Here is a 26,762-nt window from a genome sequence, read left to right on the forward strand (position 1 = left end):
TGGATTTTTTTTAACCTCAGAATAACACCATGAGTTTATTTCTTATTTTTTTTTTTCACAACCCAAATGTCGTTAAACTACGCAACCTCTGGTCTGGTCAGTAATTGATTATATGATCGCCTGGAGATGCCATCAACAAACAGGACCCTTAAGCTTCTGTGGGATAGGGCGTGGGTCTGACAACCTCACTCCACCAGTGCTTGCAGAAAAAAGGGACGGGTATCACTTACTGGAGCCACTTTTTACTAAAAGCAACAATGGTATATATATATATATATATATATATATATATATTATATATATATGGGTGTGTATAAATATTATGGAATATATATAAACACATGTGTATATATACATATAATTACATATATACATATACATGTATATATAGTATATATATATATATATATATATATATATATATATATATATATATATATATATATATATATTTAATATATATATATATATATATATATATATATATATATATAAATTTATATATACTGTATATATAATATATAAAAGATGTCGTGTTAAGCGTCCCCAGTCACCTAAAAGATAAACTGATAAAGATTTTACAGGCTTACTCGCCACAGGCTATCACTATGGGATCTGGGACAGCCTCACCAGTCTGTTACCTCTTGAAAATGTACTCAGATCACAGAGGGGGACTAAGAATAGACACTTATGCAAATAATGACATTTTGGGGGGCACTGGGTCTGCTAGCATCGATGGGAGACATCTAGGATATATTATTACTCAAAATAAGTGAATATTTTCGTGAATGAAGGCTAGAAACTCGGAAAAAGAAGAAAATCGCAAGATTTTTTTTTAAATACAAAGGAAATATGATTCCTAACCTTGGCAAAGGGGAGGAGGGTGGGGTGGGGTGGGGGGATTCTCCCAGGACCCACGAGCTTGTTTGCGTTTTCTTTTTTACTTTTCTCTTTACCCTATTCTTACCATACACGTTCGACTCTCTCTCTCTCTCTCTCTCTCTCCAGATCAGCAGTTTAACGATCACCCAAACGCCATGGTCAGCCATCCGAGAGCTGACGAAACTCGAAGTTGCAAATTTCTTAACAGCACTGATCAAACCACCAGTAGTGCAAGTGAAGCGTTTCTTCCAGACATTTTGACCCCTGTGCACGAATAAACTGTGTATGGTTGCAAAGCAAACGTTTTTGGGGCAAAAGACTGAAAGAATTTGCCTTGTACTGCAATTAACTGCGGGTGTACAGCCTGAAAGCCTACTTTGCTAGGGGGCAACTGCCCCTCTTTGTGGAATACTTTCTAGTTCTGTCAAATGAACACCATATTCTCTGGAAGCTTGAATTTTAAGTCAGTGGCCCCTGTAGCTTTGTTCCATATGAATAAGGGTTAACCTTCTGAAGAATATATTTTAACCTTCTGAATAATAATAATAATAATAATAATAATAATAATAATAATAATAATAATAATAATAATAATAATAATAATAATAATAATCAGTGACCCCACTCTTGATTGATGAGTCCTTGTGGTAAAATTAGTGATGGCGATGATTTATGAAATTTAGGCTGTCAAGTCAAGCACTAGGGCACTTTCGGCCATTCCTGTCAAAAGGGTAGGGGGTGAGCTTTGGGTAGCCCATGGTAACGACTAGTCTTCAGAGGTCTTGTCTAGGCGTGTGCATCAATGTGGTTAAAGTTAAGTATACCTTAGTTTAACCTGACCGCTGAGCTGATTAACAGCTCTCCTAGGGCTGGCCCGAAGGATTAGACTTATTTTACGTGGCTAAGAACCAATCGGTTACCTAGCAATAGGACCTACAGCTTATTGTTGAATCCGAACCATATTATAGCAAGAAATGAATTTCTATCACCAGAAATAAATTCCTCTAATTCTTCATTGGCCGGCCGGAGACTCGAACTCGGGCCTAACAGAACGCTAGCCGAGAACTCTACCGACTCGTCCAACGAGGAACTGCATCAATGTGGTGGTCGTTGGTTTGGAAGAGGGACAATAAGAGACAATCGAATTAATTGACGTGACCATATTTCATGCACACGATCAACAGTGACCCCCGTAGAGGGTTAGTGTCGCCAGTGCACCTCACACGGTGCACTGTAGGCATTACTTAAGGTTCTTTGCAGCGTCCCTTCGGCCCTTAGCTGCAACCCTTTTCATTCCTTTTTCTATACCTCCATTCATATTCTCTTTTCCATCTTACTTTCAATCCCCCTCTAACAATGTTTCATAGTGCAACTGGGAGGTTTTCCTCCTGGTACACCTTTTAAACCTCTTACTCTCAATTTTCCCTTTAGCGCTGAATGACCTCACAGGTCCCAGCGCTTGGCCTTCGACCTAAACTGTATATTCTATCTACCTATCAACAGTGATATTCGATGGAGTAATTCACTGCTAATTTTGCCTTGTTACAATATACACATATAACTAACGTCATGGTTAATATTCAAACCCACACTTACATAAAATAAAAACCCCTTTCAACTTCTAAGAAGGCATAACTGACATGGGAACGTGGCAGATGTCACTTCTCAAGAAAAAAGAAAAGAAAAAAAAACTTGCGCAACGCCTTACAAAACGCATTACAAAAGGCCTTTGCCAACGTTGGGGCAGGTCAGCAGGGGTGGGTATAAATGCAAAGCAGAAAGATCCGACAGAAATTCGAAACCAAAACTCACAGCCGTCAGCACCTACTCCAGAAAGGGTCATCGCCATCATGAAGTTATTGATTTTCTCTCTGATTGTAGGGGTTACTTGGGCACAAGGGATTGTGCCAGGTCCCTGCCCTGACTTCATCCCGATGACTGACTTCACCGTCAAACCCGTAAGGAAAATATTATTATTATTATTATTATTATTATTATTATTATTATTATTATTATTATTATTATTATTATTATTCAAACCTGATTTAAGGGATGAGCAATTCACTGGCTTAAATTAGTGGGATAGAACAGAGCCAGTTGCCAGGCTGAGTCATGACAGGATATACGTAATGAAATAAAAAAATGTGCAACAACAATATACTTATTTATAATATTCAGTCACTTCTCTTAATAGCAGTTGGCTTCAAAGGAGAGGAGATATACAAAAGCCTTAACAGAATTAAGTCCAACATCCTTACACACACACACACACACACACACACTGTGCCCCTCACCTCTATCCAGCAAGCTTTCTCTCACTTCCCTGATATCAAGACCCTTCCTTTCTACCACCTCTTCCATCCATTTATCATGTACTTCGTAGTTCTTACTCTTCTCTATCAGCCCAACACTTTCACCAGCCTTTTCTCCACATGACCACACCATCTGTAAACACTCAGACCTACCTTAGAATTTCAACTAGGCTAGCTATTCTGACTAATTTTCTTGTATATTACTTATCCAATTATCAGCAACAAACTGTAAAAACACGGGGCACATACGTTTTTCGATTTCAGTAATTAACAAAAGAATAATTGTCATTGATATACAGCAGGCCTAATTTTTATTAGTTTTTATTCATAATTGTCCGTTACTAAATGTGCCGCTCCATAATGCAATTAAGGTCATAAACAGGCATTAAAATTCCCATAAAAATAACTATTCAATACAGATGCATCCCAATACACGACAAAAGACAGTCCTAAACTCCTACTACATGACTAACTCTGGTCAAAAAAGATAAAAATAAGGCGAATATATTAAAAACAACTGACACATATCAACTGGAAGGTTGTCTGATTGCGTGATAAATATATTTTTCCCCTCTTTTCCTTTTCCTTTTTATAGTATCTGGGTAAATGGTTCGAGATCGCCAGGGTCCCCATGGTATTCGAGTACGGACAGACCTGTAACTACGCCGAGTACACTGACAGAGGTTAGTATCACATACGCGGGGGTAAGTAGTCCGTCCAAAAATGGGGGTAAGGAAATCGAGATTATACGAGGTTATTGTGGCTAATAAAACAAAATAAACACACAAAATGACATACACACAAACACATACATATATACAGAATCTCCTGGTCACTCTAAACCAGAAATATATAGGCCAATGTTCGTCGGCAGCGGTTGGGAAATTGTATGCTAACGATATATCTAAGGCAGTGGTTCTTAACCTTTTTTTTTCAATGTATGCACCCCTTTCAAATCAGCAGTCAGTTCTCGCAACCCCTGAATTGCTGACATAAAAAATAATAATTATTATTATTTTTATTTTTATTTTTTTGCAGAAAAAAATAACATGCGTATATAAAAATATATTTCGCTTTATTATTCATAGGCATCTCGCACCCCTTAGGAACCGGCTTCGCACTCCCTAAGGGTACTTACTAGCACCCCTGGTTAAGAACCACTAATCTAAGGTCTTAACTATATTATTTACATAATACACTTCGTTCGAGCTTTGTCACGCATAAAATTGAATTCATGGTGTCGAAAAATAATTTGACAAAATCTGGTTCACGGACAGTGGCAGTAGGAATAGCAATATTCTATTTGAGCAGTAACTGAAATTATTCAATTAATGATTGTGATGCACGCAATAAGCGTAACTGGACTGTTATTCCACAATTATACGAATTTCAAAAGCACTTACCCACACACACACACATATATACATACACATTACTATATATATATATATATATATATATATATATATATATATATATATATATATATATATATATATATATTATATTATATCTTTTTATTGTAATCCAATGTAAAAAAACGATGAAAAGTGGGTGCGCATATATTAAACAGTAGCCAGAATGAGTGTCATGGGAACGCACTTACGATCTGTACCTCAATACTGATTCATAATCGATTCACTTTTAAATTGACTGCTCGCCACTCCTTTCTGTTTTATTATTATTCCGTCCATCAAACAGGAGACGGGACCGTCGGAGTTCACAACGCCGGCCTAGACGCTGACGGGACGTTCACCGAAATATTCGGGTTTGTCGAGACGACCGAGGTGCCTGGGGCCCTCGCTCTGCACTTAGATGGAGGTGAGGCTATGTTAAGTTTCTGGTCTCTCTTCCTCTTACTTCCTGATTTTATTAAGTTTTTTTTTATTCTCTCTTCTTTCACCCATAAGCAAATCCTCTCCAGAAGATGAATTATATATGTATATAATATATACTGTATATATAACTGAACCACGAAAATATGGAACGTGATGAATACATAAATAAAGGCGATGCCACGAATGAAAATGAAACGATGGAGTGGTGGTAGGCCTATTGACTTATTGTCCTTTACTCAGCAAACTTGCTAAGTAAAGGACAGTAAGTCGAAAGGCCTAGCACCATTCTGTCATTTCATTTTCCTTCGTGGCATTGCCTTTGTATATATTACTGCAAAATATTTAGATTTGAGCATTATGAATATGCAACTAGAAAGTACCCATATAGCACATATATACCTACGCCAATTCCCACCCGTATGAGACCATAGTTTACTTCACAGATCAATTACCAGGATCTGCATGAACTATTGCACGATTCCGCTCTGCATTTTGGGCAAAGATAATTCCTGGACATGAAGCTTGAATATAAGAAATAACTGTTACAGCAAAATGTCCAGTTTTACATCAACATCCACCAAATATTAATCACTTCCCGTGGATCATCCACGGAAAGGTGTCGCTATGTTCATGAGTTAGTTGGTCAACAGAAACACACCTAGGCACTAGGAAAAGTACCTCTTCCTCTAAAATTCTCTGACAAACAATGAAGAGAAAAACAACTTTCAAAAATATGAATGGCTACAAATATGTCACATCTAAGGGCAGAGGAATGTGTCAAAACATCTTGACGCGGTGTAAGATATAATTCACACATTCTTAATGATTTGTATATAGCGAAAACTACCAAAAGTCATCCCTGCAGGGTACTTTCGTCAACTCGCTAGTCGAGCACCTCTCCTAATGAAGTATGTCTTTTTCAATACAATAAGTTATCTCTACATAAGGCAGTCATAACTGGAATGGCCAATCAAGCGTTAAAAATATAAAATGTCTAAAAAGTCAGGGTAGTTACTAAGATACTTGTAAACCACAAAAACCATTTTAAAAATAACAAGAATGATCAATTCTACTCAATTACAGTAATCAAATGTGCTGGTGAAAGATGGGGGTGGGGTAGGCTAGGTGGTAAAATTTTATAAGTTGCCAATATAAAATAATACCACGTAACCTAGGGGTGTTTACTGGTTACAATTTTTCCGTATTAGCTATGGGGGGGGGTATTGTCTTACCTTATAAGTCGTAATCTGATGAAGAGTGCTTTTCAAAAATGTAGGTTACAATATCATATGGTGTATTGGCAATTTATAAAATAATGCTGGCTAGGCTAGGTTGGGTCATGTTAGGTTATGAAAGGTTGGTTAGGTTAGTTAGGCTTTATCACATTCACAAAATATTGCAGTGTTTATAAACATTTACTGACATGTAAAAATGGTAACTAAAGATACTAATCCTGTTTATCTTTGGGCATTTAGATATGTCACCTGCAAAGCTAATTTAGTGCTAGGGCTACTGACACGGTTATTAGTTTTTGGCGTTAGTTTTTAACCGAATCCATCAATCTTTACTGTTTTTAGCCTAACCGTAGCATTTGTCACATTTAACATTAGTAGTGATTTTTTTGCCATTTAAATTAATGCAAAATAGCTCAAATAACAAAAATGTTAAACAAAAGTCGACACTGAATAGTAACTTCATATAGGGTAGCCTAGCTCCGATGCCTAAGCAACAAAACCTAATCAATCCTTTCAAAGCAACATAGCCTAGGTCAATATCCTGACTTGGTTTGGTGTTCCTTGCCCCCCTAGTTCCCCATAAATAATTAAAATTACTGTACTCCTCACCTTCCTTTCACTGGCACTTGATAACGATTGTAAAAGCACTGGGAGCGACCGCCTTTCCAATAACAGCAGGCAAGTAAGAGCACTAACAGGGACGTAACACCAAAGAACTTGAAAGTATAACACTTCGAACAAATTAATATCTGCTTCGTACTACTGCACAATCACTTAATTAATAGAAAATCTACAAATCCTAATGCGAAAATGACTATTTAGAGTCACGAATGGCTCAATGGGAGAAAGATATTACTTGTTATTTAGACACCAAAACTACACCAAAACGTAAAGCGGGACAGAGACTCACGTCAGCGTCGTCTATTGGTAAACGTACATCTTGAAAAGAATGAACAGAACATTGCGATAGATCCGGTTATAATTTAAAATTTCCTGGAAAGGTGGAGTCATTATGGGCGTGTGTGTGTGTGTGTGTGTTTGTGTGAACTCGCATATACCTCACTAAATAGGTCAAAGTCACTGGAACGTTTGCCCCATTGCTATTTGCAATAATTTTAACATGGTAGAGCTGTCTCGTGAATGTTTATCCAAGCTATTTCGCTTTGCTGTCATATGAAATATGGTTTTTCTCGTGCCTTGATTTTATGGTTTATGCCAACACCATAAACTTGGTCTTTTTTGTCATTTTGATTTTTATTGCCTGTTTCACGAAATTCAATTCCTCGTCGTTATAATGAATACAACTACAGTAGTTTCGTTACAATCCTATAATTTTCATTTTGTTTTCTTCAGTTGTTTCAAATTTAACTCCTTCTTCATCGTAGTTCATTCATGTATCTTTTTTATGTTGTGTTTCTTCTTACTTCATCAGTATCTTTACTAATCTTGCTTGCTAGTCACTACGTCAGGTCAGGTCACCATTTATTTTGCATACGATCGATTTCTGTATTCCCGTGATCGGTACGGCACGCGTCTCGACCTCCCACCTGCTCTGGGATGAAGAAGGGCAGTTGGGCGTCTTCAATTCAATCACATAACAGGATTGCGCTCGTACGTCTTCTCTCTGATCTCGTGGTTCTTTTGAGGCTACTTTCCTTATTTCTGGCTTTGAATAAGGTCTTCGGTCACCTTAGCGGGCTAGAAAGTTTCTCTCTCTCTCTCTCTCTGGTACTTATTGCTGCGCAAGGGCTCTCTCCTCCTCCCCCCTCTCTCTCTGGTATTTACTGCTTAATAAGTGTACTCTACTCTCTCTCTCTCTGGTACTTACTTCTGTGTAAGTGCTCTCTCTCTCTCTCTCTCTCTCTCTCTCTCTCTCTCTCTCTCTCTCTCTCTCTCTCTCTCTCTCTGGTACTTACTGCTGTGTAAGTGTAAATGGGTGTGTAAAATTGTTCATTCGTCTTATGTTATAACATATGCAACAGAGATATTGCAGAGTGGATTTTTTTAGGACACTGCAAAACTACAAGTAGTACAAGAAGTAATTTTCAAATCGTTACTCCACAGAGCAAGTTATTATAGAAAACTACAAAATGTAATTGATAAATGAATGGGGTCTGCCTGATGAACCAAGTAAGGGCTGATAGGTCTCCATAGATAAACAATTATTTTGATGACTAATGATAATGTACTCTCCATTCACAAACTGTACAGGTGAATGCACGTAATATATTTCCTTAACTTTTCAAAATTTTTTCCTCGTGTAGGTTAAATAAGACTGTTAGGTACGAAAGCCTTCTTTAGACTGCTAGAGCATATTAGGCCAATTAGTAGCGCGTTGCAAGTAGCAGAGTAAGCTGCGCAGACTTCGTATTTTGGCGTTTTTGCGCACCAAGGTGTGGGATTTTAAAAGGCTCATTGCTGACTCCAAGGACTTTACAAAATCCTCTTTAATTGACTGGATGTTTGTAGCTGGTTAACATAAATGTTTTTGAGAGATCTTTTCAGCCAAGTTTTGTTTATTTACTCTCAGAAAGTGTCGATAACCTGTATGGTTGCAAATAGGCCTACCAGGTTCATATAAAAACCAATCATATTTCCTCTTCTCCAACAACAGTTCCTTTCACCGGAAGCTATAACGTGTTAGACACAGACTACGAAAACTACACTACTGTTTACTCCTGCCAAAATTTCCTGGGCCTTGGACACATGGACCAAGCTTGGATTTTGGGACGCAGGAACACGCTTACCTTGGAGGAAATGGAAACGGCCATGAGAGCCTTCGAAAAATGGGGAATCGACACGCAAAGGTTCGTCAAGACGATACAGGAGCCTTGCGAGTTTCCCTAGGGATAAACGCGAGGGTTTTTCAAAGAGATATTGTTTGAGATTTTTCCTGTTTTTTTTTTTCCTAGTTCAATGTATCTTTCTCGTTTATTTATTTCAGTAATGGATGTCACCAGTCTTCGATAAAGGTTATTGTTCTTGGCTTTCTGTCTTATTGGCCTATTATTCTTATTACCTTTTGTCATACTTACATAGATCCTTTCATACTCAGTAGTGAAAAGGTGGTGGGGTTAGACTGCTTTTCTGATAGCTACACAAAACAGCACAAGAAGTATCATTCGTGGTAGCAGAGATCTTTCACATTCAAGGGCCCTTTCCCTGCCGAGAGCAACTAGATTTGCTGAGCAGCAGCACCAATATGCGTTAAATGTGCCTTGCTGTCGAACTTCTCCCGAAGTTCAAGCGAAGATGCAATGCATTACTACCCTAAAACAATTTTCCTTGTATTTCGATAATTTACTTATATTTTTTATCTATTCATTTATTGTTTTTTAATTTATTTTTTCTTCTTCAATGAGTGATCTCTTTCGGTATTTCCCATTACGTTTCGTTGTTTCTTTCTAATGAACTCCATATTCTTTGGACGTTTGAATTTCAAGTCAATTGACCATGTGGGCTTGCTCCATATAAACAGGGCTCATCTTCTGAATAATAATAATAATAATAATAATAATAATAATAATAATAATAATAATAATAATAATAATAAGAGAAGTGGTCGTATTAGTAGAAAAAAACAGTAGTAGAAACAGCAGAAGCTGTAAAAGTAGCGCTATGAAGGTTATAATATTTGACGAGAAAAGTTGCAGAAGAAGAAGAAGAATTACTTCGGAAGCCATACAAGACCTAGGGACCTCAACCCCATCCTCCACCACCCTCCCCCCTCCCTAGGAGTGTAACACAGTGACCCCGATTCCCTCTTTTTTTTTTTTATGCGCAGAGGCCATCGGGACTGGCAACTCAGGATTATAAGTCTGGAAAGACAGAAGCATCAAATTTCATGGAAATCCGTTCATCGGTTCTCGAGATATTTTATTAGAGCAGATGCTCATAGCTTTGAAGTAAGCAGTGTGATATGTACCTAGCAGTTAGTTAACTGTGGTGGGTCACTGTAAGGGAGAGATAGTCTATAGGGCAGCAACCTCATCCCAGGAAACTGGCTGAGAACTAAAAGCTTAAGACTCTTTGAAACCATATATATATATATATATATATATATATATATATATATGTATATATATATATTTATATGTATATATATACATATATATATATATATATATATATATATATATATATATATATATATATGTATATATATATATTGTAACTTTTTCTTTAAAGGTGAAAGGTCAAGGGGTCGAGAAACCTCCTGCCTTTTTCTAGCCCAAGCTCAGAGAAACCTGGAAAAAAAGAAAAATGTAAATAATAACTAAAGATTATAATTAGATAATGGCTCTTTTAGCTTCTCTGGTCCCCTAGTGACCAATTCTAGGTCACGCTTTTAACCCTATTTTGTTTTTGGCATGAGGTTGCTTGCTAACCCAGTCCCATATGGTCACCCATCCAAGTACTTGCCAGTTTTGAGGAATTCAGCATCTGTGACTTTTCATTTTTTCATGGTGATTAGATAAAAGTCATTAATCCTTTCTGACAACTGTGAATGAAGCATTGTCATATAAAATCAGATGACCGATTGAGTTCTGTGCAGTGGTGTCACAGTTCACATTGTACAGAGCTTATGTAACCTAGGCTTAAATACGGCAGTAAGCTAGGCCTAAATACGGCTGTAACCTAGGCCTAAAGACTGCCATAGCCTAGGCCAGTGGTAATTCTTAAGAAGAAGTATACCTTAGTTTTACCAGACCACTGAGCTGATTAACAGCTCTCCTAGGGCTGGCCCGAAGGATTAGACTTATTTTGCGTGGCGAAGAACCAATTGGTTACTTAGCAACGGGACCTACAGCTTTTTGTGGAATCCGAACCACGTTATAGCGAGAAATGAATTTCCATCACCAGAAATAAATTCCTCTAACTCTTCATCAGATTAATAAGCTGTTTACAAAAGGTTGCAGTGTAAATAATATGAAGTTCATTTTGGGATCTGAAGTTTTATTTGATTAGATCTGGAAAGTAAAACATCTATCAATCAGTTTGACAGGAATCAAAGGAAAATACAATTGAAAACGATGACTAATAAATGAAAAATCCAAAAGCTAGACAGAAGTCCACAGTCAAAACTGACAATTTTCACCTGCTGTTAAAATTCTTTCAGACGTCAAAGTTTGAAAATATCACCTTGGCCTAAAATATGTAAAAAAAAAATCTTCAAATTATTTTCACAACACAGCACTTTTTTTTTTTTTTTAAATTTTGAATGCAATTTGTTTCTTCATATTACCTGAAGGCTTCGTTTGAGCAAACTTGAATATTTTAAAAACATCATCGGTCCATAAGTTGGCCACTTTTTGCAAAAAATGCACAATTTCAATGGTCCATTCACCCTGAAAAACACTGAACTCCGTTTCCAGCATTTTTCTCATTTCGATTTCATTTCACAATAGTCCTGTTGGCTGCACTTTCTATCTAGAAGTAGCACTTAGAAAACACCCAAACCATCAGTGGACGTTCGAATGGCCTAGTACCATGTTTTCTAGAACTGTATCACAGAAAAGATAAAGGGGAGTTGAATAATTCACTTTTATAAAGGAAACTGTTGGGAGGTAAGGACAAGAGCTTTTAGCAACTTTCTAACTGAGGATATCTTGGCATAATTACTTGGTTCATCTAATTCAAGGGGGGAAAAATCATGGAATTCTCAAAGATGAAACAACCCCACTGTACTGAAGATGGAGACGACAGAATTCAAAAGATAGGATATGCAGTCTCTCTGAGATTACAGAAAGACAAGGCTTCATTTCTTGATGACGAATAACAATCAATTTATCTTCATGGCAATGACGAAAAAGCTTCCATCTTCTGAGGTTGTTTATCTTCGACACTGCTAGTGTTCTTAGTCCTGGTCAACAGAGGCTCCCATGCTCTCAGAGCGGAAGGCCTCCACCTGAGCCTGGCTGTCAGAACGCATCAGAGCTCTCATGTCAGGCTAGACGGGGGAGAGAGAAGACATTTTTATACCTACGCCGAGCGATTTAGAATCATGGTTGTGTTAATATATCAAAGCCAACCATGGTTCTCTGGTGTATATGATAAGAATATTTCCACTACGTTCTGATAATTGCTGTATCTAAAAGTATTTGACACTGTACTAATAAGATATGACCTACATCCGTTGCTTTTCAAAGTCTATATTTGTTTCAAGATGAATCTACCCATCTAAAAGTATTTGACACTGTACTAACAAGATATGACCTACATCCGTTGCTTTTCAAAGTCTATATTTGTTTCAAGATGAATCTACCCATCTAAAAGTATTTGACACTGTACTAACAAGATATGACCTACATCAGTTGCTTTTCAAAGTCTATATTTGTTTCAAGATGAATCTACCCATCTAAAAGTATTTGACACTGTACTAACAAGATATGACCTACATCCGTTGCTTTTTCAAAGTCTATATTTGTTTCAAGATGAATCTACCCATCTAAAGTATTTGACACTGTACTAACAAGATATGACCTACATCGGTTGCTTTTTCAAAGTCTATATTTGTTTCAGATTGAATCTACCCATCTAAAAGTATTTGACACTGTACTAACAAGATATGACCTACATCGGTTGCTTTTCAAAGTCTATATTTGTTTCAAGATGAATCTACCCATCTAAAAGTATTTGACACTGTACTAACAAGATATGACCTACATCCGTTGCTTTTTCAAAGTCTATATTTGTTTCAAGATGAATCTACCCATCTAAAAGTATTTGACACTGTACTAACAAGATATGACCTACATCCGTTGCTTTTCAAAGTCTATATTTGTTTCAAGATGAATCTACCCATCTAAAAGTATTTGACACTGTACTAACAAGATATGACCTACATCGGTTGCTTTTTCAAAGTCTATATTTGTTTCAAGATGAATCTACCCATCTAAAAGTATTTGACACTGTACTAACAAGATATGACCTACATCGGTTGCTTTTCAAAGTCTATATTTGTTTCAAGATGAATCTACCCATCTAAAAGTATTTGACACTGTACTAACAAGATATGACCTACATCCGTTGCTTTTCAAAGTCTATATTTGTTTCAAGATGAATCTACCCATCTAAAAGTATTTGACACTGTACTAACAAGATATGACCTACATCCGTTGCTTTTCAAAGTCTATATTTGTTTCCAAGATGAATCTACCCATCTAAAAGTATTTGACACTGTACTAACAAGATATGACCTACATCCGTTGCCTTTCAAAGTCTATACTAGTTTCAAGATGAGTCTACCACTTTCCCAAAAATAGCAAGGCAAAAGTTTGACATTAATCAACATTTTTGGGGTTACTTACCTTGGGATGCATGAGAACGAAAGGCAGTTCAGCAGTCACTTCACCACCCATGGCACCCAAGTATAGCTTGACCTTAACGGTGTATGAGATTACCATTCCAAAGATATCGCGGTTCTCTGGATTGGCGAGGCTGGAAAAGAAGGCGTGTTCAATTTAGCTTTTGTCTGTGGTTGTGAATACTGACTGGGTAGCATGAAGCTGCAGGTCAGTCATTGCCTTAATCTTCTAAAGTGTGTATAAGCTATTAATACTTAATTATTCTTTCAAGATAACAATTGCAAAACCATGGATGCTGTAGTAAATCTAAACAAACTTACAGAGTAGAAGAGGCCAAGTTAGTGTGGATGTTCTTGAGGTGGCCGTCAAGGGCAATACCACGGCGATCCATGTTGGATGAGAGTGATGGTGTCAAGTAAAGCACCTTCTGAAGGGCGGATCCAGGGGTAACTGGGCAACCTTCCCTAGGGGCAAGAGCATCTTCGTTAACAACCTTTGATACAAAATACCGGAGAACTTTAATGGTCATATCATCACCATCATGATACTTAGAGTATGAAAGAAACTTACTGTGTCTCCACACTAGCAACATTGCTGCGGTACTGCCCACCACTGAACAGACAGATATCGACAGATTGCTGGACAGCGGCCTTGATTTTCTTGACAGTCTTGTTGCTGTGGTTCCTGATGATAGCGTTGATGGCAATCTTCTCATTATGGTAATAAAGCTGCTTGTCAAGGGATACTTCCAGCTCAAGTTCCCCAGGGCTCATCAAGAAATCTTTGCGAACGATGGTGGTGGGCTGACGGCCAGCTTTGCTAGGTGCGAACTGAATTCTACGAACATTCAGCTGAACTGTAGACCTATGTGAGGGTAACGTTCAGTTTATGAGATTAGTAACAATTTCATACCACTTTCTATACTTATCTTTTGATACAACTGATATTTCAAGACAGCTTTCTGAAGGTACAGTATACAGAGAACTCTAATCACAAAGCACATAAGAATCAGTTAAAGACTAGAACGTTCGGTAAACCTCACCTCTTGTGGCTACGATCCTCGGCGTTGTCTCCCACGTAAACCTTGATGTAGTACTCAACACCGCAGGGGCGACCCTCGTCGTCTTTGCCGGGCTGGATGGTGATGGAAGGAGGAGCTTGTTCGGGCATCTTGAACGTGAAGGCGTAGGAGTTGGCGCCCAACTTCTTGATCAGGCGCTCCTGAAGCTTCGTGGGCTCCGTGTCCTCCTTGGGTGGGTAGATCTGTTCGCATGCCAAGTACAGGTCCTTCTGGAAGTTGAGGCCCATGACTTCGTCCTCCTCTCGGCCATATCGGAAGCTGCAGACGAGCTGTCCGAAGATCCTTCGGCCCTGGAGGTAGCTGGGGTCGATGACGACAACGCCATCTGTTGAGGGAAATGAACACCACAGTTGTATGAGATGAGAAAATTAAATTGTCAAGTTTCTCGTTAACAAAAAGCTCTCGTTTGGCGGGAAATAAAAATAATAAAATCAAACAACTACAAGAATTATCTTATAAAACAAAAGAAAATAACTGTTACAAGATAAAATACGTGATGAAGAAAAAGGCCTCGGAAAATACGGAATCCAAAAATCTCTTTTTAACCAAAAATGTTTTCAGATGGTTGAAACTTACAAGTAAATATTTGTAAAAAATTTCCGATTGGTTAATAGCTACATCTTCCAAAATGTTTCTTCGCATATCTTTGAAAAAGAGAAAATGACTGCCCAAAACTGAACTAATTAATAAAACAACAAAATAAAACATGGAAAAGTTATTTTCAATGACTCTGTAACTAGATACTTTTCACTTTTTCACTGCTTTTATTAAACACGAAGAAAAGAGCAATTAGCCTCTTAAACTGAAGAATTATATTTGGCAGAACCAAAGCAATATTAATAATCTAATTATTTATATGTACAAGGGACGGAAACTTATTAAAAACTACTCTGGGTAGGAATTAGGCTGAAAAAAGAAAAGAAGAGCTTGCAATGCATGAAGATAACGAAGTGAGAAAGATATAGCATAGGCCTAGACCTGTAGACAAGGCCTTTAGATCTGAGTAAGCAAAACAATAAGCTTAGTACTAGACTTACAGACAAAGCTTTAGATTTTATATATGAATTCAGAGACGAAGTTGAATAGAAAGCTTAGTACTACAGCATAGGCCTAGGCTAAGATCTCCTGCTACTCACCGACGGGGTCAACAGCTGACACATGATCCACGAAGTCACGGCGACCCATGTAGATGGTCAGCTTGCCGTTGGGAGAAGCTTTCTTGAAGACTTTGAACTGCACCATCTTGAACTCTTTGGCGTATGCGTTAGATCTTCAGGTCCTGAGTGAGCCTAGCACTTTTCTCTCCCTTTTCCTTTCGTGCAGCGAAGAGGAATGGCGAGTCTCTAGTCGTAGAGGAGAGTATTTATATGTATAGGTCTAGAACGCTCGGTGGACTGAAGTTAATTGGATCAGAGGGGGGAAAGGTTTTGCTGAGTACCGAAAGGTCTCTCGGTCATGTGACGCCGAGCCACGTGTCGTGTTTTTACGTAAGGGTTCGAAAAAAAAAGCTTCCAGTAAAAGATTATGGATGAGTTATGAGATTTGTAGATACAGTTTACTTTTAGGGTAAGAGCCCGTACTAGCGTAGGGCTGGTTTAGTCTAAAATAACAATGGAAATAAAAGCAAGCTTTTTAAGCTAGACCGTCTCCTAAAATAAATAAAGAAAAAACTAACAAATAAGTTACTGAAAGTGTAACACCACTTATTAGTGAAATAAAAAATGCAGTTATTTTGAATCATATTTTTTATTATAATAATAATGATGATTGAAGTTTAAAAAAAATAATTTAAAATGCAAAGACTGTATAACGCCAAAAACCTTATTTCTAAAACATTAATTGATGATTTAAAGATTACTCATAGTAGCATGAGTCTTGAAATGGGGAAACAAATACACAGTTTTTTATGGGTACGTATATTTAAAGATAAATCTCTACAGAAAAGAGCTTACGGGAATCTGTTCGATTCCTCTTTTCAGTTGAAAAGAGGAATCGAACGATTCCCGAAAACTCTTTGTAAAGAAATAATTTTTAAATATATGTGCCTCTACATAACTTTGGATTTGTTTCTTATTATTATTATTATTATTATTATTATTATTATTATTATTATTATTATTATTATTATTATTATTATTATTATTAATTTTGGGTGTAACCGTCCATTATTATCACTTTCAAGTTTTCTGTAAAAGAAAACTATTGTGCCGCTTTGTCTGTCCATCAGCATTTTATTCTGTCCGCACATTTTCTGTCCGCCCTCAGATCTTAAAAACTACTGAGGCTAGACGGCTGCAAATTGGTATGTTGACCATCCACCCTCCAATCATCCAACATACCAAATTGCAGCCCTCTAGCCTCAGTAGTTGTTATTCTATTTAAGGTTAAAGTTAGCCATAATCGTGCTTCTGGCAACGATATAGGATAGGCCACCATCGGGCCGTGATTAAAGTTTCATGGCCCGCGGTTCATATAGCATTATCCCGAGACCACCGAAAGGTAGGTCTATTTTCGGTGGCCTTGATTATACGCTGTATCGGCTGTACAGAAAATTGGATTGCGCCGAAGAAACTTCGGCTCATTTTTTACTTATCTCGTGTGTCTAAATTTTGTGTACTGTATTGTATCTACTTGTCTATGGCCCTGAGCTGATATTATTATTATTATTATTATTATTATTATTATTATTATTATTATTATTATTATTATTATATGTTGAGCAATTGGAAGATACAAGGCATTACTATACCTTAAAACAGTTCGCTTTGTGTTCTGATAATTTACTCAGATTTTTATCAATTTATCTGTTAATCTTTTAATTAATATCTGTTTTCTTTTCTAATAAGTAATCTCTTCTTTCTGTATATCCTGTTACCTTATGTAACTTCTTTCAAATTGAACACCTCTTTGGAAGCTTGAATTTCAAGTCAATGGTCCCTGAAGCCTCATTCCAAGTGAATATGGGTTTATCTTCTGAATAATAATAATAATAATAATAATAATAATAATAATAATAATAATAATAATAATAATAATAATATCCTCCACTGGGCCCTGACCTCGAACCACTTCAGCAACAATCTCTTTCTTTTTAGAGAAGAAGAAAAGCCTAAATAGGAAGTATTGGCTGGAATTCTCTAGGCTCAGCCAATTGAGAAAAACGCTTTGGAATGACTCGGGACGAGTTGACCAAATATCCGTAAAATGAGGCGGGGGCGGGGGTATAGGTCTTCAGCAGATCTTGCCTCGTGGAAGCCTTTCTAGTGATTAGAAAGAAGAAAACTGAATTCTAAGGGTTTTGAGAAAGTAAGAATTGAGTAGCGTTTAGAAATGGAGTAACTGAAAAGGGTTATCTCGTCCCTGTAATGTTTTGTAGGCCGATGGAGCTAAAATTTTAAGCTTCTGATAAAATATGTTGGTTGGTTCGTTAGTACCATTAATTAGAAGAACAGGGCATTGGGTGTCTCTTATTATTATTATTATTATTATTATTATTATTATTATTATTATTATTAAAAGATTCCTGTAATTAGAAGCATAGGGAGTCTATTATTATTATTATTATTATTATTATTATTATTATTATTATTATTATTATTATTATTATAGACTATTTATGTTTAATAATAATAATGATGATAATAATGATAATGATGATAATAACAATATCTCTCCTATGCTTCTAATATAATAATAATAAATAATAATAATAAATTATTATTATTATTATTATTATTATTATTATTATTATTATTATATTAGAAGCATAGGGAGTATATTACTATTATTATCATTATCATTATTATCATCATTATTATTATTAGAAGCATAGGTAGTCTATAATAATAATAATAATAATAATAATAATTTTAATTATTATTATTATTATTATTATTATTATTATTATTATTATTATTATTATTATTAAGAACAGTGTTGGTTTAGACAAGGGAAAGTTCTTCGTTGGGCGAGGGGGTTCCGTTCTCAGCTACCACTCCGTTGGCCGCGAGTTCGAATCTCCGACCGGCCAACGAAGAATAAGAGGAATTTATTTCTGGTGATAGAAATTCATTTCTCGCTATAATGTGGTTCGGATTCCACAATAAGCTGTAGGTCCCGTTGCTAGGCAACCAATTGGTTCTTAGCCGCGTAAGATAAGTCTAATCCTTCGGGCCAGCCCTAGGAGAGATGTTAATCAGCTCAGTGGTCTGGTTAAACTAAGATATACTTAACTTAGACAAGGGAGAAGGCTGAATTAGGCATACATGGGCCTAAAGGACGCTTTTGATAGAATTAATTGAGAATGAATATGGGGACCGTTGAGGATGGATAGTCTGGAGGGTAAATTACTGAAAGCAATTAAAAAATGCGCCGAGGTGTCTTCGGCGCAATTGAGTTTTCTGTACAGTGTATAATACTGTATGAAACTCTCAGCCACGGCCTATGAAACTCTCAGCCGCGGCCCATGAAATTTTCAGCCACGACCCGGTGGTGGTGGCATGTGTTGCTGGCACCGATAGCAGTGCCAGACGCACGATCATGGCTAAATTTAACCTTAAATAAAATAAAAACTACTGTGGCTGGAGGGCTGCAATTTGGTATGTTTGATGATTGAAGGGTGGATGATCAACATAACAATTTGCAGCCCTCTAGCCTCAGTAGTTTTTAAGGTCTGAGGGCGGACAGAAAAAGTGTGTGGACAGACAAATAGCAATCTCAATAGTTTTATTTTACAGAAAACTAAAAAATGCTTGCAAGAGAAATGACGCATGCGTTAGGGTTTGTAGGCATGGGAGTGACTGGTTTGGTATAAAAATGGGGCTGAGATAAGAGTGTGTTATATTTGTGGCGGTTAAATGTCTATTGCTTGAGTGATGTGAGGAGGGAGAAAAGGGATAGTATAGACGCAGCTGCAATGTTGAAAGTTATGGACTAAGAAGATAAGTCATGAATGGAGTTTGGGATGGCTGATGTCTGCAGATTACATACATATGTGTGTGTGTGTGTGTTTCAGTAGGGAAAGTTGTACCTGAGGACATAGTACCCATTAATCCCATTAAGTCTCTACACGGGGCGAGGGAGGCATTATCTGAACCACCATCGAGTTGAAACAGTCCCTTCACGAAGGCTGTTGCCACCCAGGAAGCCTTACGACTGCTATCTCTGAGCTCTAGTGATCTTGGAACATACTGCTGACGGAGGAGGTTCTATAGTACTACGGCATCTGCGGGTTTCCCTGGATTTTGCCTAAGCGAACACGCTGCAGTTTCAGTTAGCCTGTGCACCATAGGCAGTAATTTCTCTGGAACCGTTAGTTTATTCCTTAAGCCGCTGGACAAATATCTTCATGGTCACTTGCATAATTTTTCACCAATTTAAGGTTTCAGGAAAATATACAGTTTCAGTTAGCCTGCATACCATAGGCAGTAATACTCACTGGAACCTTTGGTTTATTCCTTAAGCCGCTGGACAAATATCTTCAGGGTCACTTGCATAATTTTTCACCAATTTTAGGTTTCAGGAAAACATACAAATTGGATTCAATCTCATTTATTGCCTAATAATTCTGCAAATTGGAATAGATGATTGTTGATGAACTGGCCAATAAGTGTAATTATGAACATAAAGAGGCAAAAACAAGCTTAAAAAAAAAGACAGTGGTGTTTCTGAGCTGAGATTTCAAACTAGGCAGGATTTAAATGAAAACTACAATAAAGCTTATCTGTAGTCACGATTTCTGAAATTTGGAAACTGCTGTAGAGCAAAGATTATCACATGAAAAAAAGATTAAGATCAAATAAATCAATAAATACCAAATACAAAGCTTTCCAGAAGCACAGCTTTTCTTTCAAAAACACTCAGAAATTATTCAGTCGGATTTTCTGCACTTTACTGTAATCATTGGTCCCCCAAAAAAAGGCCACTTTTGCACAATTGCACAACTTCAACGGTCCATTCAGCCGGAAAAACACTGGACTCCACTTCCAGCATCTTTCGTTTTCGTTTCCACAATAGTCCTATAGGCTGCACTTTTATTTTGCTTTCACAAAACAAAAAAATATATTCTTTAGCACTGGATTGCTCTTTTTTGAAAGATATAACAACGAGAAGGGAGGTGAGAAGGTGGGATTTTCAACTAGCATGCATGAGTCTAGGCGTGGCAAAGGTATGGCTCGGACTAAGTGATCTCTCGAGGTACCTTCGAAACTGAAAATGTATTTTTGGTAAATTTAGGTCTTGCGGAGTTCTATATGGAAAATATGAAAATTGACGTGTAAATCGTTAAGTAAATAATGTAGTAGCTTTGTAATTTTCCTCTAAAACACTTATGATTTTTTTACACAAATCAAGGGATAACGCTGTGAACAAGACAAGATTCGCTGATAGAAATCATCGGCCTAAGATGTTTTCGATAAATCAATTGTTTTGACGAGCACTTAGTCCAAAAGCCTAAAGGAAGGTATCTTTTAATAATAATTGTCATTACAGGGGAGTACTTCTTCAAGAACCATAGACTGTATTGTATTCCTCAATTATTTTTAATTTCGCGTTTGGATAATCGTATAATTGCAATAAAACGCCAATGAATTAGCATGATCATTGAACTCGTCTATTAGACCTAATGAATCGATGAAAAATCTTGCTATTGTCAATATCCTTATATGCTGCCGAATTTGGTTTCCTGGTAGTTTCTGAGGTGGCACTTGATGAACAGATCTTCTTCTTTAGTTGTTCGGCTGGAAAGTTGGTCTGTCTCATGTTGTTTAATCCTGGTCGACGGAGACACCCATGCTTTCAGAGCGGAAGGCCTCAACCTGAGCTTGGCTGTCAGCACGCATCATACGACGTAAGTCAGGCTGCAACAGGTTAAAGGAACGTTACAAATCTTTTATACCTCTTTTAAGGATCAATTTAAAAAAAAAAAAAAACAGCTAGTGCTCTGATAAGATACCCTCTCAGAGTACAACTGCACCTTTTCCAGCTGGTGCTTTGATTCAAGACCCATTCAGAGATCTGTGAAACTAGTGCTTTGGTCTGAAAGCAGTTTAATGATAAGATGCATCTGTTTCAAGCAAGCCCTTTGACCTGAAACTCACAAAGGAGATCAGCTACAGCTGCTGTGCCAGAAATTTGACCTGAAACCCCCCTCAGAGATAAGTTGTAGTTGTTCTCAAGCTTCTAGTTTCACCTAAAATCCACTGAGAGGTTTGGTCCAGCTACTCATTGTTAGTATTTTAATGTAAGACCCATTGATAATAGCATTGGCTATGTTTCTGAGCATATATTTTTATATGAACCAAATTACGAGATCAGCAGAAGCTGATCTGTAACTCAAACAGAGATCAGTTGCAACAGCTCTGCTAGTCTTTGACCTAAACCACATTTCAGAGATCAGCTGCAGATGTTCTGAAATTAGCTACAGCTGTTTTGCCTGTGATTTGACCTAAAAACTATTTAAGAGATCAACTGCATTTCCTTTCAAGCTAAAACTTTGGTCCAAGACCATTCCAGAAGCTGTAATCTGTGACCCTTTCAGACATAAGAAATGGTCATTTTTTCAGTCAGCCCTTTGACCTGACTTTTCAAAATGACTCACCTTAGGATGCATGAGGACGAAGGGCAGCTCGGCTGTGACCTCACCGCCCATGGCACCGAGGTAGAGCTTCACCTTGACGGTGTAGGAGACCACCATTCCGAAGATGTCACGGTTCTCTGGGTTGGCGAGACTAGAAAATTTGAAAAAAAGAAAATTAAGATTTATTTCCCACAAATATCGTTATAAAGTTTTTTTTATATGTTTAAGAGATTAGAGAATATTTTGTTGTTATTATAGAAGTTTAATACTCATTATGCATTAGATTTTAAAGCAGTATTTTTATTATTTTCATTAGATTCTCAATTACTGCAAAAGGCATTGCCAATAATTGTGCAGTACTCTGGAAAGGGACACCACTTTAAATTGAGAGAATCTCTCTCTCTCTCTCTCTCTCTCTCTCTCTCTCTCTCTCTGTTAAATCATTATGATAACTTTATTTTGTGGAAGCTTGCTGGTCTACTATAGGGCTTTTGGCTTACATCAAGATAATAATAATAATAATAATAATAATAATAATAATAATAATAATAATAATAATAATAATAATAATAGTTATTATTATTATTATTATTATTATTATTATTATTATTATTATTATTATTATTATTATTATTATTATTATTATTATTTAAAACCACTCACAGCGTAGAAGAAGCCAGATTGGTGTGAATGTTCTTCAGATGTCCGTCGAGGGCAACGCCCCGACGATCCATGTTGGAAGAGAGCGTCGGGGTCAGCTGCAGCACCTTCTGCAGGGCCGAGCCAGGGGAGATGGGACATCCCTCCCTGTTGGAGGAGGAGAAGAAGAAGAGGAATAAGATGTAATAAAACAGGTGGAGTTGATGCGAACGTAACCTGCAAGTTGAAAAGAGTACTAGGCCTAATTGCTCAGAATTCCATTGCGCAGTGAATGAATGGTTTAAATATTCATTGACTAATTTGAAAAGATCAAAGGCTCGTTGACTTATTTACTGGATGTCGAATGAATAACGCCCAATAAAAAAAATTATTAGAATATTCATACTGAAAATAGCTGGATTTTGGATCAATGTAAACTTTTCACAAGACTTATACGAGTGAACATTGGATTTTGAGTAACCCAGACTTCTGAAAAAATGGAGAAAAAAAATTCTAGTAGCCTTATCATATGATATCAGTGACCCTGGTAACGAGACGCCATATAAATATAATAAATCAGCCAATATCATATGATTTAGACACCCAATGAACAGAATAAAATACCAAAAAACCCTTTCAGAAGACTCACTGAGTCTCGACGCTGGACACAGTGCTGCGATATTGACCGCCGCTGAACAGGCAAATATCGACGATTTGCTGGACAGCGGCCTTGATTTTCTTGACGGTCTTGTTGCTGTGGTTCCGGATGGTCACGTTGATGTTGATCTTCTCGTTGTGGTAGTAGAGCTGCTTGTCCAGGGTGACCTCCAGCTCCAGCTCTCCAGGGCTCAGCATGAAGTCCTTCCGGACGACGGTGCAGGGCTGGCGGCCGGTCTTGCTGGGGGCGAACTGGATGCGGCGGATGTTCAGCTGGATGGTAGATCTGGGGGGAAAGGGGAAAGGGTGTGAGGGATTGAGAGAGGTCTTTTTTATGGTTAGTGAGGTAAAAGTGATGTCTTTTTATGGTTGGTGAGATAAAAAGTGATGTCTGTAGGATGGTTAGTGATATAAAAATGTTGTCTTTGCGTGGTTAGTAAGATAAAAATGATGTCTTTTTATGGTTAGTGAGATAAAAATGTTGTTCTTGCATGGTTAGTAAGATAAAAATTATGTCTTTTTATGGTTAGTAAGATAAAAATGTTCTTGCATGGTTAGTAAGATAAAAATGATGTCTTTTTATGTTTAGTGAGATAAAAATGTTATTCTTGCATGGTTAGTGAGATAAAAATGTTGTTCTTGCATGGTTAGTAAGATAAAAATGATGTCTTTGCATGGTTAGTAGGATAAAAAATGATGTCTTTGCATGGTTAATAAGATAAAAATGTTGTCCATGCATGGTCAGTATGATAAAAATGATGTTTTCATGGCTCGTAAGATAAGTGATGTCATTTTATGGTTAGTAAGATAAAAATTATGTCTTTTTATGGGTAGTAAGATAAAAATTGATGTTTTTTCATAGCTAGTAAAATAAGAAATGTTCTCTTTGCGTGGCTAGCAAGATGAAGATGTCTTAGCATGGCTAGTAAGACGAAAATGTCTTTGCGTGGCTAGTAAGATAGAAATGTTTTTTCATGGCTAGTAAGATGAAAATGTTCCCTTTGCATGGCTAGTAAGATGAAAATGTCTTTGCATGGCTAGTAAGATAAAAATGTCTATTCGTGACTAGTTGGGTTAAGGTGTCTTTTGCATGGTCCCTTTGCATGACTAGTAAGGTAAGAAATTTCTACTTGACTAGTAGAATACTAGTAGGATAAGAAGTTTTTCCTTGACCAGTAGCACAAGATGTTCTTGTTTGACTAGTAGGAAAAGGAGCTTTTGCTTGACTAGCAGAAGTAATTAGGGTTAGATAGTTTTACATAAACTTGACCTTGGGGAACTCCAACCCTTATAATTATCTAAAATCCCCAAAAACTCTCCTTGGGGAATGCCAGACCCATTACTCATCTAAAACATCCCAAAAACCTGACCTTGTGGAACACAAACCCCATTAGCTATCTAAAACATCCCTAAAAACCTGACCTTGGTGAACGCCAACCCCACAGAACATCCCCAAAAACCTCCTTGCTCCACGAACCTCTTATGACTGCGATCTTCCTCGTTCTCTCCAACGTAAACCTTGACGTAGTACTCGACACCGCAAGGACGACCCTCGTCATCTTTGCCTGGCTGGATGGTGATGGAAGGAGGCGCCTGCTCGGGCATCTTGAAGGTGAAGGGGTAGGCGTCGCCGCCCAGTTTCTTGATGAGGCGCTCCTGCAGTTTCGTGGCTTCGCTATCGCTCTTGGGAGGGTAGATCTGCTGGCTGGCGAGGAACAGGTCCTTCTGGAAGCAGAGGCCCATGACCTCGTCCTCCTCGCGGCCGTACCTGAAGCTGCATACCAGCTGGCCGAAGACTCTCCTCCCTTGCAGGTAGCTGCTGTCAACGACCAGGACGCCATCTGGAGGAGGAGGAGGAGGAGGAGGAAGAGGAGGGATAGTTAACAAAGCAAAAACGAATCTCACAGTGTAGTTCTTATTCACATTAGCTTTCTTTAGGTAATAAGCAACGGCTCTGTGGATGTATGGTCGTCATATAATCAATGCGAAGATGGCTCAAAGGAGTGGTGATTGCCTTGTTAATCATCAGATATAACTACTTAACCAGTCACTCCTCACTAACAGGGATAATCGAAAGGCCCCTACAGATGTGAACCAAATTAACCGGTCATTACTCATTGAACTGGGTCAGTCGAAAGCGTCCTATATTTATGTGTCTATGTAATGCTTTCTATATTTATGGGTCTGTGTAACCAGACGCTACTCCTTAACAGGGACTAATGATAGGTTCATACATATGTGAAACTACTTAACCAGTCACAGTCGGAAGGCTCCAACAGATATGAGTAACATGTGAGTCTAAGTAATCGGCCATCAAAAGGCTCCCACCTGCCTGCGGAGCCTATTTAACCAGTCACTTTCACTAACAGGGACAATCGAAAGACCTCAAACATATGTGAGTCTAATAACCGATCATCAAAAGGGTCTCACTTATGTGAGCCTACTTAACCATTCATTACTCACTAACAGGGTCAAACCTGAAAGGTTCCTCGAGCCTATGTAAACAGTCAGTACTCACCAACGGGGTCGACAGACGACACATGGTCGACGAAGTCACGGCGACCCAAGTAGATGGTCAGCTTGCCGTTAGGGGCAGCCTTCTTGAAGACCTTGAATTGAACCACCATTTTGAAAGAAGTTTAGCTTTTTTTCTGCTGCTCTTAGAAAGAAGCGAACGCCCCTGGGAGCTTGTCAGTCACAGGAAGGGAAACTTCGAAAGAGGTTTTTTTACGATTTTTTGAAGTGAAGGCGGTACGCGAAGGACTAGGCTAAGGAAATTGAGAAAGAAGGTTCCAAGAAGGTTTGTCGGTTCCAGGCTAGAGAATGGCGTGAGGAATTCGCAGGGGCGAATATATACCGCTTGAGGAACTAATTAAATTACAGACCTAGTTCTTCTCTAAAGCTGCGACGCCATTTTTCGCAAGCAAAAGGTTTTGGCGGGCCCTCTTCCACGTGGCATACATACCGGCTGAAGCCAAAAGCGGCTCTCGTGGAAGCCTTGCAACTCTCTCTCTCTCTCTCTCTCTCTCTCTCTCTCTCTCTCTCTCTCTCTCGTTTGTTTTTTATGCTGCTTTTGTAAAGACACTGCAGTCAGGAAGTGTCTTCCCCAAGCATCAAAAATGGCCCTTCTAAATTACCTTTTTTTTTTTTTTGTAGCTAGGTCAGTCTATTGGAATCTGACCATATGCACTGTGGTTGGAACGTTAATATGGAATCTTGTATAAAATCTTACTAA

General features: G+C 37.8%; 3 protein-coding genes across 3 annotated transcripts; 1 reads left to right on the top strand and 2 right to left on the bottom strand.

Annotated features, from left to right (window-relative positions):
• The first annotated feature begins 2,643 nt into the window (after positions 1–2,643).
• LOC136855023 (apolipoprotein D-like) lies at positions 2,644–9,253 on the top strand. Its single transcript, XM_067131742.1, has 4 exons — positions 2,644–2,840; positions 3,790–3,877; positions 4,896–5,015; positions 8,882–9,253. Exons 1-4 carry the CDS (start codon positions 2,733–2,735, stop codon positions 9,112–9,114), a joined length of 549 nt encoding a protein of 182 aa, XP_066987843.1. The 5' UTR covers positions 2,644–2,732; the 3' UTR covers positions 9,115–9,253.
• A 1,953-nt stretch (positions 9,254–11,206) lies between these two features.
• On the bottom strand, positions 11,207–16,051 carry LOC136855026 (arrestin homolog). The gene is made up of 6 exons (XM_067131746.1): positions 15,792–16,051; positions 14,617–14,980; positions 14,145–14,438; positions 13,895–14,038; positions 13,578–13,707; positions 11,207–12,217 (listed from the first exon to the last, which is right to left on the bottom strand). The coding sequence occupies exons 1-6, from the start codon at positions 15,895–15,897 to the stop codon at positions 12,125–12,127; spliced, it is 1,131 nt and encodes a 376-aa protein (XP_066987847.1). The 5' UTR covers positions 15,898–16,051; the 3' UTR covers positions 11,207–12,124.
• Positions 16,052–20,189: 4,138 nt separating this feature from the next.
• Positions 20,190–26,355, bottom strand: LOC136855027 (arrestin homolog). Its single transcript, XM_067131747.1, has 6 exons — positions 26,046–26,355; positions 25,005–25,368; positions 23,520–23,813; positions 22,895–23,038; positions 22,253–22,382; positions 20,190–21,512 (listed from the first exon to the last, which is right to left on the bottom strand). The coding sequence occupies exons 1-6, from the start codon at positions 26,152–26,154 to the stop codon at positions 21,420–21,422; spliced, it is 1,134 nt and encodes a 377-aa protein (XP_066987848.1). The 5' UTR covers positions 26,155–26,355; the 3' UTR covers positions 20,190–21,419.
• Positions 26,356–26,762: the final 407 nt, after the last annotated feature.

The sequence above is a fragment of the Macrobrachium rosenbergii genome, chromosome 30, assembly GCF_040412425.1.
Source record: "Macrobrachium rosenbergii isolate ZJJX-2024 chromosome 30, ASM4041242v1, whole genome shotgun sequence".
In the NCBI taxonomy this organism is placed as follows: domain Eukaryota; kingdom Metazoa; phylum Arthropoda; class Malacostraca; order Decapoda; family Palaemonidae; genus Macrobrachium; species Macrobrachium rosenbergii.

Excerpts from the sequence above, each read along its gene's own strand:
- LOC136855023 (XM_067131742.1), top strand. The coding sequence starts at position 2,733 with ATGAAGTTATTGATTTTCTCTCTGATTGTAGGGGTTACTTGGGCACAA. Across the intron at positions 3,878-4,895 it reads CGCCGAGTACACTGACAGAG|GAGACGGGACCGTCGGAGTT; the intron begins GTTAGTATCACA and ends TCCATCAAACAG. Across the intron at positions 5,016-8,881 it reads CGCTCTGCACTTAGATGGAG|TTCCTTTCACCGGAAGCTAT; the intron begins GTGAGGCTATGT and ends CTCCAACAACAG.
- LOC136855026 (XM_067131746.1), bottom strand. The coding sequence starts at position 15,897 with ATGGTGCAGTTCAAAGTCTTCAAGAAAGCTTCTCCCAACGGCAAGCTG. Across the intron at positions 14,439-14,616 it reads GAGGATCGTAGCCACAAGAG|GTCTACAGTTCAGCTGAATG; the intron begins GTGAGGTTTACC and ends ACCCTCACATAG. Across the intron at positions 14,039-14,144 it reads GTTGCTAGTGTGGAGACACA|GGAAGGTTGCCCAGTTACCC; the intron begins GTAAGTTTCTTT and ends TCTTGCCCCTAG.
- LOC136855027 (XM_067131747.1), bottom strand. The coding sequence starts at position 26,154 with ATGGTGGTTCAATTCAAGGTCTTCAAGAAGGCTGCCCCTAACGGCAAG. Across the intron at positions 23,814-25,004 it reads GAAGATCGCAGTCATAAGAG|ATCTACCATCCAGCTGAACA; the intron begins GTTCGTGGAGCA and ends CTTTCCCCCCAG. Across the intron at positions 22,383-22,894 it reads AATCTGGCTTCTTCTACGCT|TCTCGCCAACCCAGAGAACC; the intron begins GTGAGTGGTTTT and ends CAAATTTTCTAG.